Source organism: Sparus aurata, chromosome 23, assembly GCF_900880675.1.
Source record: "Sparus aurata chromosome 23, fSpaAur1.1, whole genome shotgun sequence".
NCBI classification, from domain to species: domain Eukaryota; kingdom Metazoa; phylum Chordata; class Actinopteri; order Spariformes; family Sparidae; genus Sparus; species Sparus aurata.
Genome location: NC_044209.1, coordinates 29,230,608 through 29,247,933, shown reverse-complemented (window position 1 = coordinate 29,247,933; position 17,326 = coordinate 29,230,608). Strand labels below are relative to the sequence as shown.

General features: G+C 40.7%; 1 protein-coding gene across 2 annotated transcripts; it reads left to right on the top strand.

Moving 5' to 3' along the window:
- Positions 1–3,987: 3,987 nt before the first annotated feature.
- On the top strand, positions 3,988–16,560 carry LOC115575819 (uncharacterized). Of its 2 annotated transcripts, none has more exons than XM_030408170.1 (14): positions 3,988–4,156; positions 4,259–4,689; positions 10,414–10,523; positions 10,708–10,732; positions 10,819–10,847; positions 12,896–12,953; positions 13,050–13,108; positions 13,232–13,264; positions 13,662–13,707; positions 13,797–13,858; positions 13,945–13,983; positions 14,122–14,190; positions 14,371–14,412; positions 15,961–16,560. In XM_030408170.1, the coding sequence occupies exons 3-14, from the start codon at positions 10,421–10,423 to the stop codon at positions 16,029–16,031; spliced, it is 636 nt and encodes a 211-aa protein (XP_030264030.1). In that variant the 5' UTR covers positions 3,988–4,156; positions 4,259–4,689; positions 10,414–10,420; the 3' UTR covers positions 16,032–16,560. The 2 variants fall into 2 exon arrangements, with proteins under 2 accessions (XP_030264030.1, XP_030264031.1); XM_030408171.1 differs by having other exon boundaries at positions 4,067–4,172.
- The last annotated feature ends 766 nt before the right edge of the window (positions 16,561–17,326 follow it).

The following is a 17,326-nucleotide window of genomic DNA, read 5'->3' as shown; positions in this document are numbered from 1 at the left end:
GTTACTGGATTGTTTCAGTTGGTTGGGAACGTTATTGCGTCCCTCACCAACTCAACCACAACTTCAGTCCCTTCACGGTCCATCTGACATCGTTTTAATAATTCCCTGTTATTTAGAATCTCCAGAACATTCAGCTGTGACCAGGTCTTAGTGAGTCAGGAGTCCTCTGGACTACTTCTAAGGTCTCCCAGACTGAGCTGCTACTTTTAGGCTTAAAATGTTTTGTGAATAACTCTTATTTTCAAAAATTAGGAGTCCTAAAGTTACGACTGACACGTCCATTATTTTTAGGAGTTGCTCCTAAATTCACCTGTTAGGAGCTACTTTTAGCTTTAAGACTCATTGTGAATACGGGCCCTGTTCTCTGGACAACAAGGGAAATATAAGGAGATTTAAGAAAATGTGTTCAGAAGGAAAAGTTTAATTTACAATAATCGACTGGAAGGAAAAGTCTCGCGGACACGAACGAGCAGCGTTACTCTGAAGTTCGTCCTGATTTTCGAGGTTTTCACCTGAGATTCATTAGAATCACCGTTTTCTAGCAGAGAGTCTCAGATTTGGAGGCCGTGAAGCTACAAACCACCCCGAGGCTCTGATGGTTGATGAGGCGAACAGAACCACATCATCTGCAAACAGGAGTTCTGAGAACCGGGCTGCACCACGAGATCCTGTCCTGAAGACCACAACCAGAACAGAGTCCGACACAGTGACAAACTGAACTCACACCAGCTGCTTTTTTCTTGTTTCCGACCCTGAAAGAAGAAAAAGTCACTCATTCACTGAGTGGGAGACGATTCTCACACCGAGAGCTGCTGAACCACAGAACAGCCAGTCGGACCTCATCCTGCAGCAGCACCACAACAGTCTGTTCAGTCCTGATGAAGTCAGACTCACTTTGTGTTGCTTCAGTCTAAACTTACTAGTTCAGAGTTTCTACTTCAGTTGGAACAGGGAGTCCAGGCACAATAATATAACATCAATCTGTCAAGATTTATTTTAATTGCGCTGTTTACAGAATTGCATTGTCACAAATTACTTCACAGATTACAAAGAAACCGACATTTTGCCCCGCGACAAACTGAGAGAAAGAGAAACGTGGTTCTTCTGTCTCATGAAGCCGAAACAGCTGATCAGGATGTTTGTGTTAAAGAGACAGAAGACTGATGCTGTGATCAGAAACAGCCTGAAGCAGCTTCTCTTCTGTTCTGTTCTGTTCTGTTCTGTTCTGTTCTGTTCTGTTCATGTTCTGTTCTGTTCTGTTCATGTTCTGTTCTGTTCTGTTCTGTTCTGTTCTGTTCTGTTCTGTTCATGTTCTGTTCTGTTCTGTTCTGTTCTGTTCTGTTCTGGTTATGTTCTGTTCTGTTCATGTTGTTCTGTTCTGTTGTTCTGTTCTGTTCTGTTCTGTTCATGTTCATGTTCTGTTCTGTTCTGTTCTGTTCTGTTCTGTTCTGTTCATGTTCTGTTCTGTTCTGTTCTGTTCTGTTCTGTTCTGTTCTGTTCATGTTCTGTTGTTCTGTTCTGTTCTGTTCTGTTTCTGTTCTGTTCTGTTCTGTTCTGTTCTGTTCTGTTCTGTTTTGTTCTGTTGTTCTGTTCTGTTCTGTTCTGTTCTGTTCTGTTCTGTTCATGTTCTGTTCTGTTCATGTTCTGTTCTGTTCTGTTCTGTTCTGTTCTGTTCTGTTCTGTTCTGTTCTGTTTCATGTTCTGTTCTGTTCTGTTCTGTTCATGTTCTGTTCTGTTCTGTTCTGTTCTGTTCATGTTCTGTTCTGTTCTGTTCATGTTCTGTTCTGTTCTGTTCTGTTCATGTTCTGTTCTGTTCTGTTCTGTTCTGTTTCTGTTCTGTTCTGTTCATGTTCTGTTCATGTTCTGTTCTGTTCTGTTCTGTTCTGTTCTGTTCTGTTCTGTTCTGTTCTGTTCTGTTCTGTTCTGTTCATGTTCTGTTCATGTTCTGTTCTGTTCATGTTCTGTTCTGTTCTGTTCTGTTCTGTTCTTTCTGTTCTGTTCTGTTCTGTTCTGTTCATGTTCTGTTCTGTTCATGTTCTGTTCTGTTCTGTTCTGTTCTGTTCTGTTCTGTTTCATGTTCTGTTCATGTTCTGTTCTGTTCTTTTCATGTTCTGTTCTGTTCTGTTCTGTTCTGTTCTGTTCTGTTCTGTTTCTGTTCATGTTCTGTTCTGTTCTGTTCTGTTCTGTTCTGTTCTGTTCATGTTCTGTTCTGTTCTGTTCTGTTCTGTTCATGTTCTGTTCTGTTCTGTTCTGTTCTGTTCTGTTCTGTTCTGTTCATGTTCTGTTCTGTTCATGTTCTGTTCTGTTCTGTTCTGTTCTGTTCATGTTCTGTTCTGTTCTGTTCATGTTCTGTTCATGTTCTGTTCTGTTCATGTTCTGTTCTGTTCATGTTCATGTTCTGTTCTGTTCTGTTCATGTTCTGTTCTGTTCATGTTCTGTGTCACATACAAAGATTTTAGTCACAGAGCAGCAGAACAAAACAAAGAGGAAGTACGAGATGAAACGTGACTAACAGTGACTTTATTTACCTGAATAATATCAACTCAAAACAGACACAAACTATCTGTTGTAAAATAATTAGTGTTTTTAATTCAAACCTGAAAACTTGTAACATTAGTAAATGCTGGAAGATAATAATCCAAATAATATTTAGTGTTAGATTTTAATATTAGATAAGTAACTATAAATGGGCATTAATCAAGTTTAAAATGCCAGTAACATTGTAGCTTTACATTTAAATAGAAGATATGTTAATAGACTGACTTCAAGAATTTGTTTTCTTCGTCAATCCAGAAAAATAATTCCTGTTAGAGCTTCTGTGTGACATCACAGACCGAGAGGCCGACAGAAGAACATCGTCTCTGTGGTTCTAACACAGCAGCTGTCAGTCCAGAACCGGGCCTGCTTCAGGTTGTTGTATAAATGTGTAACAGCTCAGTCCTCCTCTCCTCCTGGTTTAAACATCAGAAGTCTCCATCAGCTCGTCTGCTGTGATCTCAGTCTGCAGCAGAGAACACGTCACTAACTGACCTCAGAACAGATTTACAGCCTCAGCGTGCGGTCGAGCTCAGACGAGCTGCTCGCTGACACTTCAGCTCAGCAGCTGCAGTGACGCTCTCACCTTTAACAGCAGGTGTAAATCACCCCAACAGCAAACAGACGCCTTGATTCAGCTGAAAACCTGCGACTGTCACGACTGTTTTCATGCAAACTGTTAAAAGATTCAACCGAATCAGAAACAAACACCAACACAAACTGTCTGTGATTCCTGAACGTCTGTTAGATCACCAACATTCAGTTTATCATTGAATGGGCGAAAAAAAACAACTGATCAAAGATGTTTTTCATGCTTTTATCTGTAAAAAGACTCGTTTCACAGCAGATGACATCATCGCTCCACACCTGAGATCCTGAGATGATTGACAGCTCACCTGTGCAGGTATGAGCTCCTGCGCCCGCCCTACAGCTGACAACAGCAAATATACAGTTTATTCAGTGTTTAAAGCTGTAAAGAACTTCTGAGATGAAGCTGCTGCTGCTCATCACCTGTTTCTGACTTTTACCTGCAGTCAGTTTGAATAAGTGAATATTATGATGAGCTGACGCTGCTGTCACTCACTAAACTGCCTTTTTTTAAACATTTATCTGAATATTTCCTCAGGAAATCATGTGGTAAGTTTGGTTTCAGAGCCCAGAATCTTTTCTAACTAACTCTAACTATAATCACATGAAAGTGGGTCAGTTGGGTCAGAACCAGGCCGACTCTGGCAGCTGGTTTCCCGCCGTCTCTCATCAGGTGTCCCCCCCCCCCCCCCGTCCTCCATTATTCTCGGGGGTTTCTCTGCTGCTCCTCGTCTCTCTGTCCTCTGCTGTCAGCTCTCGACAGAAGAAGACGAGGGGAGCAGAGTGAAGAGGAGAGGAGGACTCGGCTTCCTCCCCTCGCTGTGGTTTCCTGTTTGTAGGTGGGAGGATGTCGAGACGGTTGCAGCAGCTTCTTCACGCGGCGCTGCAGCTTTTTATCACCCGGCGACGCTCTGAGGTGTCACAGTTGCACCTCCTGATTGGTTCGAGGCGTCGGTGTGAAACTTGCTCCTCGGTCTCCACCACCAGTTGCAGATTGCAGTTGAAAGAGGACAGTTTGATCAGCCCACACACGGTGAGTCACCTGGCTGGTGAGTCAACCTGCAGCACTTTATCTCACACTCACACTCACATCTTTGGTTCAGGTGTTTTAACGAGTGTTTCTGGACTTTCACAGGGCCGTCCTGCATCTGTCTGGAGGAAGCTGACCCGCGCTGGTGGTCCATCGTCTCCGTCCTCGTAGGAAAAACTGAGGAAGACCACACGAGATCAGAGGACGTGTGGCGGGAGGAGAGACCGAACCCCAGAGAGGTGATTGGGTGCAGCGATGACAGAGGAGAGTCAGTGACGAAGAGGGAGGGAGGAAAGACTCGAGATCAAGATCATCAGAGAGCGAAGACGTCCTCAGACATGGCGGATGTTCGGTTACAGTAGTCACCTCATGTGGACCAGAAACTGTCGGGGGACACGAGAGCAGCAGCAGGCCCCGAACCTTCACCCCTCCTCATCCTCCTCCTCCTCCTCCTCCTCCTCCTCCTCCTCCTCCTCGTCCTCCTCGTCCTCATCCTCCTCCTCGTCTCTCCGGTCGCAGCTTGTCCTTAGGTGCAGGTGAGCTCTCTGTCCTTTTACATTCTCAGCTGATGATTTAATGACCTCTGAGTGACGGAGGAACTTCACTTTGTTCCCAGCATGCACTGAGAGGAGGCGATCGCAGGCCTTCAGCTCTCAGCCGCCGCCGGCCGTCACTCACACGTTTCATTCTTGAATTCTTAAGTTGACAAAGAGTGAAGAGTCGATTCTCTGAGACTTTGACCTCTGCAGCGAGAGTGTAGCAGGATGCTCCTGTGAACAGAAGCAGGAAGTCATGAAGCGTCCTGAGAGTCTCTGAATAACTACAATAATATAATATATCATCAGAATAAAGTGCAGAGCTGCAGCTGACCTGCACTCTCTCCATCATTTACTACTGAACTTCATCTCCACTGTCGGTCAGTAAAACTGTCACAGATCAGTTCAGATGTTCACTCTCTGATCCTTCTTTGAATTCTGTTGTTAAGATGATTATTTTATTTATAGTTGAACTCCGACACACTGAACGTACAACTAACCATTATCTTCATTATCCAGTAATCTGCTGATTGTTTTCACAATTAATCATTTAGTCTATAAAATACCAAACGTTTGTTCCAAATACTCGTCACAGTTTCCTGGAGCACAAAGTGACGTCTGCAGATTTTCTTCTTTTTCTCCAAAACTCAAAGAGTCTTCATCAGAGGAGGAAGTAACAGAGTACAAATACTCGAGTAGATGTTTTAACTAAAAACAGGCTCGTTACTGTAGTTTGATGTATTTGAGGTGAGTTCTGGATTATTAACAGGCTTTACCAACCCAACATGTGTCTATGTGACGTCCTGGGAATGAGACTCAACAATCAACTGTCTCTGTGGTGCGTTCAGGAACAGCTGGGACAAATCCTACTGATTCTACCTTTAACTTTATAGTCTCTGAATTCTATTAATATGACGTGAGCTTCAGTTAGCTTTGAGCACAAATGTCCTTCAGAGGGAGACTTTTTACTCTGATACTCTGAGTACATGTCAGAGCCTGTAATCTATTACTTTACTGGAGTAAACAAGCTGGATCAGTACTTCTACTGTCACCAGAGTCAGTACCTGAGCAGCGAGTCGTCAGGTGTCAGCAGCTGGAACCAGATGATGATTACAATCAGCAACATGAAAACTGATTTCCTTTTTAATCGGCTTATCAATTAAATCTTCTGATCGCTGCAGCTTCACTCTGACGCAACCAGGATGTGAGTAAACAGTGTCAGGAAGGGCGGAGGGATTATTAACACTAATAAGACTTATTAGTGTTAATAATATCATCACAAAACTGTTTATTGTAAGATTATAAAACATTTATAAGTACTAAACAGTTTATAGAAACTTAAGAACATTAATGATGATAAAATCCTTATCAACATATTTATTGGGGTTAACTGAATTATTAACTAAATGTTATTAAATGTTGCAGTTAACTAGAATGTTCAGCTACCAAATCTGGAGTGAGAACACGTGTATAAGGTTAATAAACCCTTTATAATAAACTTATTAACAACAAGGCGTCCATGTTGTCACACTGAGAAGAGACAGAAGTGATCAAACTCACAAATCACAAAGAAACACGAAGATAAAAACACTGATGTGCTTTACGACATTCAGCAGAAGCCAAAATGTTCGTACGTGTCTCCTGGTGGTCTCGAGAGGGAAGACCTCAACCATGACCTGGTTCAGACCCGGTTCAGACCCAGTTCAGACCCGGTGTCAATATCCGTCCTGAGTGATCTGATCTCTCGAGGTGGTCTGAGTCACATGTGACCACATTCTTTCAGCAGTGTGTAGATACACATGTGCCCACAGTGAAGGACCAACCAGTAACACCAGACTCCATTAACAAATGTGGTGATTTTAAGAGTTGCTGGGTTAAAACAAACTTTCTAACGTAGTGAAACTGTGTGTGTGACAGATTGTAACTCATTGTGTCCTTGTTGTAAATTCAGCATTAAATCTTTCAGCTGAAGTTGTTTGTCTCCTTGTAAAAAGTGTCAGTTTGTGGCAGCATGTCTGTACCAGCCTGTCTGCTTCTGTGTCTAAAGTGCTAAAGTCTTACCTGCCAACATTGATCAGCTGTTTGAACACACTGTTTACACTGATGTCACCATTTACACTCCATTTATGAAAGAAGAAACATGTTATTGATCTAAACATGTCACATGTTACAAAGACACTAAACAGTAACAATATAGGCTACTTCTTTGTCCCCGTGGAGAAAGTCCCCAGACTCCCTTAACAAATGTGTCAGTTTAGTGAGTTGTTGAGTTGGAGACACTTTATAAACTCTGTGAAACTCTGTCTCTGACTCATTCTGCATTATTTGGACCTTCTTGTTCATTCAGGCTAGATGTTCTACATGAACTTCTTTCTGTCTTTGAGTAGAAACATGGAGTCTGTTTGTCCCAGGTGAGGTTTATCAGTACATAGAACAGGAAGTGACATCACATCAGATGCAGGTGATTGTCAGGTGTGAATGGAGCCTCGTGTTCTGATAATTACAGGAGCCATTTTAAACCTGTTAAAGGAACATTTTGGGTTTTTCATACTGAGGGTTTGTTTCACTGCTTGTGCTGTCGCCGGGAGCCGCTTAGCTTAACTTAGCTTAGCTTAGCTTAGCATAAACAGCTAGCCCTGACTGAAGGTCACTAATTAAGTCGCGTGTCGTTTGATTTGTTGGTACAGAAGCTAAAGAATAAAGCAGTTCTCTGATTGTGACTTCAGGATCGACTTTGAGTCGTGACTTCCTGGATTTTGTCGTCATGCTGAGATGAACAAACTGCAGGAAGTCTCTGGTTTGAAGCTGATATCAAAGATAACGAAGCGTTCATGACTGAAGAATGCTGATCTGACTCCAGTACTTCAGGAGAGTTTTGAAGTATTTGTACTTTACTTGCGTATTTCCATTTAATGCTGCTGATGGTTCTGACGTGTCCGACAGGTTAATGTCAGCTGGAGTTACTTGTGTTGTGTTAAAGGAACATTTACATTTAAAATATGAAGATATTATAGAATATGATGCATTATTGATACATACATGAACAACTCAGCAGTTTATAAAGTACTTTAGATTGACTCCACGTCCACCAGCTGCAACTCTAATGTAGTTTAGATGAAGAGTAAACTACATCAGTCTTCTTCTTCTTCTTCTTCTTCTTCTTCTTCTTCTCTCTTGTTCACTGAGGCTCTGAATCTGTTCTCATCGTGTGTTTCTTCGCTTTAAAGGATCATTTCTGTATTAAACTGATTGACAGAAGTGATTTATAGAGAAAACATGATTAATAAATATAAAATACATCTTTACTGAACTTGATTTGATCTCAGCAGCGTCTTTAACTTTAATCTGTGTGATTGAATCGCTTCGTGTTTTCCTGTCACACATCTTTGACCCTGTTGCACTCGTTTCTATTGGCCGGCTGCCTTTTAATTCAACCAATCAGAGAGTTAAAACAACACGAAGTTTAAAGATGGAGCCACAACTCACAAGATGGCCGCCAGCCACAGAGCGCTGAGGGCTGATCCTCAAACCTCAGTGAGGACAGAGAAGCTTTTAAATAAGTACAGACGTTAATGTTAGAGTGAGGAGAGCCGGTTCTGTGAGGAGAGCCGGGTCTGTGAGGAGAGCCGGTTCTGTGAGGAGAGCCGGGTCTGTGAGGAGAGCCGGTTCTGTGAGGAGGCCGTGGACCGGGTCAGACGGTGTGTGTGAGGCTGGCAGCAGGAAGAAGCCGGGCTGCACCAGCCAGTCGAGCACATGCGAGCTGGTTTTCCTTCCTGTGTGAAGCAGATCTGAGATCAGATTGTCGGCGTGTTCTCGATCTGAAGCTTCAGGAAAATAAAAACCAGCAGATCTTTTAGAAAACACGGCGTCCTGCGGCCCAGAACACACGAGACGATCAGAACCGAGTCAAACGACATGAACACACCCGAGGGGAAACTGACTGCTTCTTTATTCTGTTTAATTCAAGATATTCACGTCGATTGATCAACTTTATGAAGCTCATTACAGAAATAAAATGGAAGATTTCATCAGTTAAATAAAACATAAATATTTGTGAATTTATGAGAAATTCATAAAAAGTATTATTTGTGACGACAAAACAGAATTTTCTCTAATAAAATATAAACAAACACCAGAACAAACATTTCATCTGGTTTTGTCATTTTTTGTATTTAGGAAAAAAAAAAAAAACAGGAAAAGTTTACAGGTTATTAACTTTAAAGAGTTTTTACACTTTGGAGGAAATGTTTGTACTTTTATACATTTATTTAGTTACTTTAGTAACTTTAGTAACTGTAGTAACTTTAGTAACTGTAGTAACTAGTTACTGTGCAGATTACATGATGAACAGTTTTTAAATTAATTAATTTTATCAGTAATTGGAAAAAGAAGAAAAGAGTTCTGACTTTAATCTCAGAATAATGAACACAGTCGATGTTTAAAGTCTTTCATTTGTAATTAAACTCATTTCTTCTGATTCGTGGTGTGTTTAACACGTTAGAGCAGCTGATTAGTCGATCAGCTCGTCAATCAAAGTTAATCAACTATTCCTCTGATTGATTTTTCATTCTTTTAAGTTTTAAGTAAATAGACAGTCTTTGGGTTTTGGTTCTGTTGGGTTTGAAGACGTCACTTTGGGCTCTGCTGAAGAACATTTCTCACAACTTTATGACCAAAGAGAATCGTGAGAATATTTAGAAGATTAACAATGAAAATAATCCTCCTGAGAGCAGAAGTCGTTCCTGCTGTTTGTTTCTGTTTCTGTCGCTCGTCCTTCAGCTTCCTGTTGTTGTGATGTCATCACAGTTTTAACCACTTAAGGAACATCTTCACTAAACGAACACGCTTCACTAAAAACTAACAGTTTTTTTGCTTTAAGCATCAGATCTTAACAGTATATACTCACTGTTGGAAAGCTGAGACTGTCATGATTATTTTATGCCCAAAAAAGTTATTTCCAGACCCTGTAATAGCCTTCTAAACTCACCATGACACAACATTAGAAAGAGTCCCTCTACCACAAGAAGCAGGAATGCCTACATACCTTCAGAGTTCCCTTTTTCCACAGCTACAACGGCATGCCACAATTTATTTTTCATAGTTCGCCAAGAGTCCATAGAATGGGAATATCCACGTCATTTTACCCAAAACTAGCTACAAGTGTGGAACCAGCAAGAAACCCTGCAGGGTCTCAGCTTTCATCTGAGACCAAGATGATGTTTCTAGGTAAAGGGGTTCTCAAGTTATAAGCCTTTGAATCTCAGCAGGCGCTCTTGGAAAAAAAGGACCCAAGCAAAACGCACAGACTACCTTTAGAAAAACAATTGTGAAAAATCAATTTTTTAGTCTTTTGACTTTAAATTTTGAGTGTAGCAAGCTGAGACCTGTGGCTATGGCCTAATGTGTCTGCTGTGTCCATAGACACACCTGAGCCCTTATATCTTAGTCAGTTTATTGACATTTGAATTGGACGGAAACCAAAACCTGTTCCAACCTCTGTAACTCTGTGTCAGTATGTCATAGAATCACACTTACACTTCGGAAAACACTTGAGCGTGTTACCTTTCCAATGGTACCAAGCACATCCCCGAGTCTCAAACTGTGTGGAGCTGTCATGGTTTTAATTTCAGTATGTCGTATGTCGAGGTTAATGCTTGGTCCTGATCAGAACCTGAGTGTGAGTGTTTGGTCCTGCAGTTGTTGAGTCGTGTCGCTCCTCCTCAGGTGAAACATGGCCATCACCTGGCTCGTCGTCGTCATGGCGGTCGCCGTCTTCGTCTCCATGGTGCTGCTGGCGGTGGTGTGTGTGCGCTGCAGGACCGACGGGCCTCTGGGTGAGACGCCGCCTCAACACATGGTTAACAGCTGCTGAACTGACCTACATGTTACTTCCTGTGGTTTGAACCAGTTCACAGCCACAGCTCAGCGCTGACGGTCAACCAGGACAACACTGATTTATTTTTACATTTGAATCATTCAGACAAGATGAAACTAACGTCTGGTTTGTTGTGTTCACAGTGTCCATCAGACAGGCGACAGAGGAGTAAGTCTGCTGCAGCTTCACTCTCACTGCTGTTACAAACACACTGAACCATGACTGACACTGTTTGTTTTCTCTCTGTCCATCAGATCCACTGAGTTCAGAGTCATCCACCCAGGTAAGAGTCAAACACCTGAGAGGGTTGATGGGCGAGACGAAGTGAATGAATAAATACAGATTAAAGCATTTTTACGTTTGTCGTGTTACATCTGAGAGAATAACCGACCGACAGTTTGATGAAGACGAAGCCGTCAGCGTTCTGAACTCCATGACGGGATCACGACTCTGCAGACGATGCTCACATTTACACTGATCTGCATGTTAATGACGATGTTGATGATGATGATGGTGATGATGATGATGGTGATGATGATGAAGGTGGTGATGATGATGATGATGATGATGGTGATGGTGATGATGATGATGGTGATGATGATGATGATGAGTGGTGATGATGATGATGATGATGTGGTGATGATGATGATGGTGATGATGATGATGATGATGATGGGATGATGATGGTGATGATGATGATGATGGTGTGATGTGATGATGATGATGGTGATGATGATGATGATGGTGATGATGAAGGTGGTGATGATGATGATGATGATGATGATGAAGGTGGTGATGATGATGATGGTGATGATGATGATGATGGTGATGATGATGATGGTGATGGTGATGATGATGATGATGATGATGATGATGATGAAGGTGGTGATGATGATGATGATGATGATGGTGATGATGATGATGATGATGATGAAGGTGGTGATGATGATGATGATGATGATGGTGATGATGATGATGATGAAGGTGGTGATGATGATGATGGTGATGATGATGGTGATGATGATGGTGATGATGATGAGGATGATGATGATGATGGTGATGATGATGATGGTGATGATGATGATGATGATGATGATGATGGTGATGAGTATGATGATGATGATGATGGATGATGATGAGTATGATGATGATGATGATGAAGGTGGTGATGATGATGATGATGATGGTGAAGGTGATGATGATGGTGATGATGATGAGTATGATGATGAGTATGATGATGATGATGATGATGAAGGTGGTGATGATGATGATGATGATGATGATGAAGGTGGTGATGATGATGATGATGGTGATGATGAAGGTGGTGATGATGATGATGATGGTGATGATGATGGTGATGGTGATGATGATGATGATGAAGGTGGTGATGATGATGATGATGATGGTGATGAGTATGATGATGATGATGATGGATGATGATGAGTTTGATGATGATGATGGTGATGATGATGGTGATGATGATGATGATGAAGGTGGTGATGATGATGATGATGTTGGTGAAGGTGATGATGATGATGATGATGATGAGTATGATGATGAGTATGATGATGATGATGATGATGATGATGAAGGTGGTGATGATGATGATGATGATGATGGTGATGGTGATGATGAAGGTGGTGATGATGATGGTGATGATGATGATGATGATGATGATGGTGATGATGGATGATGATGGATGATGATGGTGATGATGATGGTGATGATGATGATGGTGATGATGATGGTGAAGGTGATGATGATGATGATGATGATGATGATGATGATGGATGATGATGGATGATGATGGATGATGATGATGGATGATGGTGATGATGATGGTGATGATGATGATGATGATGATGATGATGATGATGATGATGGATGATGATGGATGATGATGATGGATGATGGTGATGATGATGGTGAAGGTGATGATGATGATGATGATGGATGATGATGGTGATGATGGATGATGATGATGGATGATGGTGATGATGATGGATGATGGTGATGATGATGATGGATGATGATGATGATGGATGATGATGAGGATGATGATGATGAGGATGATGATGATGATGATGATGGATGATGATGATGGTGATGATGATGATGGTGATGATGATGATGATGATGATGATGATGATGATGGATGGTGATGATGATGATGGTGATGATGATGGATGATGATGATGATGATGGATGATGATGATGGATGATGATGATGATGATGATGATGATGATGATGATGATGATGGATGATGATGATGATGATGATGGATGATGATGATGATGATGAAGGTGACTCTCTGCTTTGTTGAATTGCAGCCCAGCCAACAATCGGTCGTAACTCCGTCCATCCTTCCTCCAACCTGCTGTCGCCTTAGTGAGTTCCTGTTGTGATGATCAGTCTGACCTCAGATCTGCGTCAGCATTTAGATTTTGTCCTTCAGGTTTAACAGTTTCATTTCTGACCCCTCAGCTCTCCTTCAGTCGATCTCGGGACTCAGAGGAAACACAGATCCTTCACCACAGAAACTGGTGAGTTCCTCCTTCTGTCTGTGTGTTTCTGATCAGAATGTTTGATCAGTGACATCAGCGTGAATCTTTATTCTTTATGTAAAATGAGGTTTATTGCAGTTCTTCTCTTCTTCTCCTCCACAGAGAGTAATCCCAGCTATGAGAATCCAGCTGACGGTGAGATCATGTTTGTTTCCACAGTAGCAGAAGACGTTAGCTGACCTGTGATCAGATCAGATCCTCACTGCTTCAGACTTGGACTTGTTGTCTCTGACTTCCTGGACTGGACGTGTTGACTGTGGTTTTAGACTCGTTTGTCTGTATTTGGACTTGTTGACCTTCGCCTGAAACTTCTTTAACTTGAGTTTAAAGGTTTGATCGTCCTCAGCGTGTGTGCTGCTGGTTCTGATCCGTTGGCCTCATTTGGGACTTTCTGGTCTTGAATTGTTGGCCTTGATTTTGGACTTGTTGTCTCTGACTTGGGAGTTGAGTGTGATGTCAGAGTGATGTCAGCGTGATGTCACTATGTCAGATGATGGTGGATGAGCTGTTCTGACTTGTTGTCTCCCTCCAGGTCCCGACTACATAAACGAGAGCGACGGAGATGAATCCGGATACATGTAGGTTTCATCTTTATCTCCTCGGTTCTTCAGTTCTTCAGCAGTGACTCGCTCTGACCTCATCGTCTCTTCTTCTTTGGTTCCTGCAGAGTCGTGCTGCCTGAAGGTGACGCTCCCCCCGATCAGAGCCGACCCTCCACGCCCAGCTCAGGTACAGTTTGAAGCACAGACTCATCAGCGAGTGTTTCCTGTCTGTTAGCGCTCACCTGAGAACTGATCAGCTGTTTCCATCCGCAGATAATCTACATGATTATGAAAACATCCCAACAAAGGAAGGTGAGACGTTTCTAATGTTAAAGTACAGAATTATCTAAAGAACGTGTGTCAGGCTCACTTCTGTCCAACAAGGTGGTTGTATTGTTGATTTATCTGAGTTGTTATCAATACATGAATCAGTTCTCTGTGGTCGTGCAGACGCAGCTTCCACCAACAAGTCGTCGGTCAGCCCGAGTCCGACCCGGCTGTCTGAGGACGGAGACGACGGTGAGCAGCGTTCTGTTGATCACTGATCAGTGATAAATCAATCTTTAACATCTGCTGATGTTTCACTCTCACAGTTTGGATTAAATCTTTAATTTGTTAACGTGACTTCACATATTTTCTCACACTGTGAAATCCTTCCTGTCACCATGGTAACCGTGTTTCCTCCCGCTGTCTCCTCAGACGACCGAGAGTATCTGAATGTGGAACCGCTGCACTCTCAAAGTGAGTCTGAGTTTCAGTTTCAGATGGTGTGACGTGAGTTTCTTCCTCTGTGGTGCGTCACACAGGAAGTCCTGGTTTGTGCCTCTCGTGTGTTTATATTCCATCTGTGTGAAACCAGGAGGTGATTTTATAACTCAGATGAAGACGTTTCTGTTCTTTACATCTCGAGGAAGAAAATATTTGTGTTGCAACAAGAGAAGAATTCTCTGATTTAAACTGTTTTAAAAAAGAACTGAAGGGAAAAAAGTATTTTCACATTTCTGAGTAAAATTTAGTAAAAAAGCGTGATGTTTGGCTCCCCCTGCTGGAGCCCCGAGGAACTGCTGCTGCTGCTGAACTCTAAATGCTCCAACTGACAGGAATAATTAATATTCATTAACTTCATTTTTCATCCAGCTTCAAACATGTTTAAACATTTCTACAGATATTTTATTTTTTCACACATGAACTTTACTCAGGTTTTTCAATAATTGTTTTCGGGTTGCATATATTATTTTTTAACACACTTTGTTTCAAACATGTTAAAAAGGATTAGCTTGTTTTAAGGGGATTGTTTGTGTGTAAAAAAACAGAATAGATTTATTTTCTCTGTGTAGATAAAAGAAAAACTTTGAGGAGGAAAAAATGTAATTTCATGTGTGAAACTGAGTGAAGAAAACATTCTTCAGGACATTTTGTGCGTCAAACTAATAAAATAACAGGAAAAAAGTTCTTGAGGAAAAAAACTTTTTTAAGGTTTCTGAAACCAGGTGAAATCAAACTCAGGGGAAATAAATTCACTAAAACCGAGTGAAAAATAATTCTGTAGATTTTTTCTTCTGTGTGAAACAGATAAAATAACAGAATAACAAAGTTTTTCTCAGGGAATTTTTTCTTTTTTTTTTGGTGACTAAATGGAAAAACTTTTTGAGGAGAAAAAAAATGAAATTTCAAAATGAAAAAAAAAAAAAACTTTTCAGGAGATTGTTTTTTATTTTTTGCGAAACAACTAAAATAACTTTTTTATGTGTCTGAAACTGAATGGAAAAAAAATGAAAACTTAGTTTTCTGAAACCAGATAAAAATACAATAAAAATTGAGGAGAAAAAAAAAAGATTGCAAAAAAAATTTTTCAGGAATATTTTTTTTATTTTTTTTTTCCATCTGAAATCAGGTGAAAAAAATATTTTAAGCAGGAAAATGAATTTTAATTTCACATGTTAAACTGAGTGAAAAGTAATTTTCTTGTGAATCTTTTTTCTTTCACAGCTTCAGACACCTGGAAAAAAAACAATATTTAAAAACCTGAAAGATCGATCCCTCAGAACAATGTTCCTGTATATGAGATAATTAATGACGTCATCATGACATCACAGGAGACGTGACGAGCCGCTGTCAGTGGCGTGCACAGACTGAAGGGCACATACAGCCACTGAAGAGGGCACTTTATCACGTTTTAACCAGCCGAGGGGCACTTTAGTGTGTTCTGCCCTCTCGTGCACCACTGGCTGCTGCTGATGAAACACTGACCAGAACTCTTTGGACTCATTCTGGTGTGTTCTGTTCCAGATCCGTCGACTGACAGCGACACCGAGGACGATGACGAGGGGAACTACGTCAACGTGAACAGCAGCGTCTGAAGGACGTCAGCCGCCTGCTTCCTCCTCCACCTTCCACTGCCGGCGGTGTTTAATTCAAAGTGTTGAACTGAGAAAAGAAAGTGATTTGTGTCCGAGGTGCTGAAGGTTCTGCTCAGGTCGGGTCTCATGTCATGATCTTTATTTTAAACCCAGCTGAGGAGACACTCATCATCTCTCACCAGTAATTATCTTCAGCTATCTGTTTTAATAATGACGTCAACGACCTCCAACAGTCAGACGTCACTGAGCGTCGGTCCGGTCCGGTCCGGTCCGGTCCAGAACCGGTTTATCTTTCTTTCTTTCTTCTCTACTTTGATTTTCTCTCTTTCCTCCGACAGAACGACTCGTCTGTTCACTTCCAGCTTTACTTTCATTTACTGACAACTCCTGAGAATGTCTGAGCTCACAAAACGTTTGTTTTTCACAGTGTATTTATGTGTTGTTGTTGCCATGGTTACTGTGTCTCTGGATCTGTGTGAACTAGAATTTTTTTTTAAATAACTACAATTAAACTTTAACAGAAATGTGACGTCTCTGGTTTTCTCTGTTTCTGTCGTCGTCTGTTCGCGAGTTTGAAACCGAGCAGACGACTTTAAATGAATCCAAACACTTTGTTTATTATTAATGAGTAAAAACTACATTTGTGAAGAACAAATTATCAGGAGAAATTTGTATTTTTCATAATTTTTTAACATCTGTGAAATTTTTTAGGATTTTTATTTCACACCTGAAAAATTAACAGATGAAAAAGTAAAATTTCATGTTGGAAAAAAATGTCATATCTGAAGAAATGTAACATGTTTGCAACTGAGTACTAAAAATAAAATAATGTGTGAAAAACAACAATTCATCTGCAAAACTAAGTGAAAATTATAATCCTAAGATTTTTTGTGTGAAATGGATAAAATAACAGAATAAGAGAATTTCTCCAGAAATCAAAAAAATGTTTAGGCGTCTAAAACAGGTGAAAAAACTTTTAGGGATGAAAAAACATAAAATTTCATTTTAGAAAAAAATAATATCTGGATTTGGACTTTTTTTTTCCATTAAAAATTTTTACATCAGTTTAAAGAGTTATTTTTTAGGATTTTTATTTCACATCTGAAAAATTTCCAAAAGAAAAAATTTAATTTCATGTGAGGAAAAATTAAATATCTGGATTATTTTAACATGTTTGTAACCGAAAACAAAATCAGGGTGCGGAAATAAACGTTTGTGAAACTGAGTGAAAACTAATATGTGAAGAATTTTTTTCAGGATAAATGTATATTTTTCCCTAATATTTTTATTTTTAA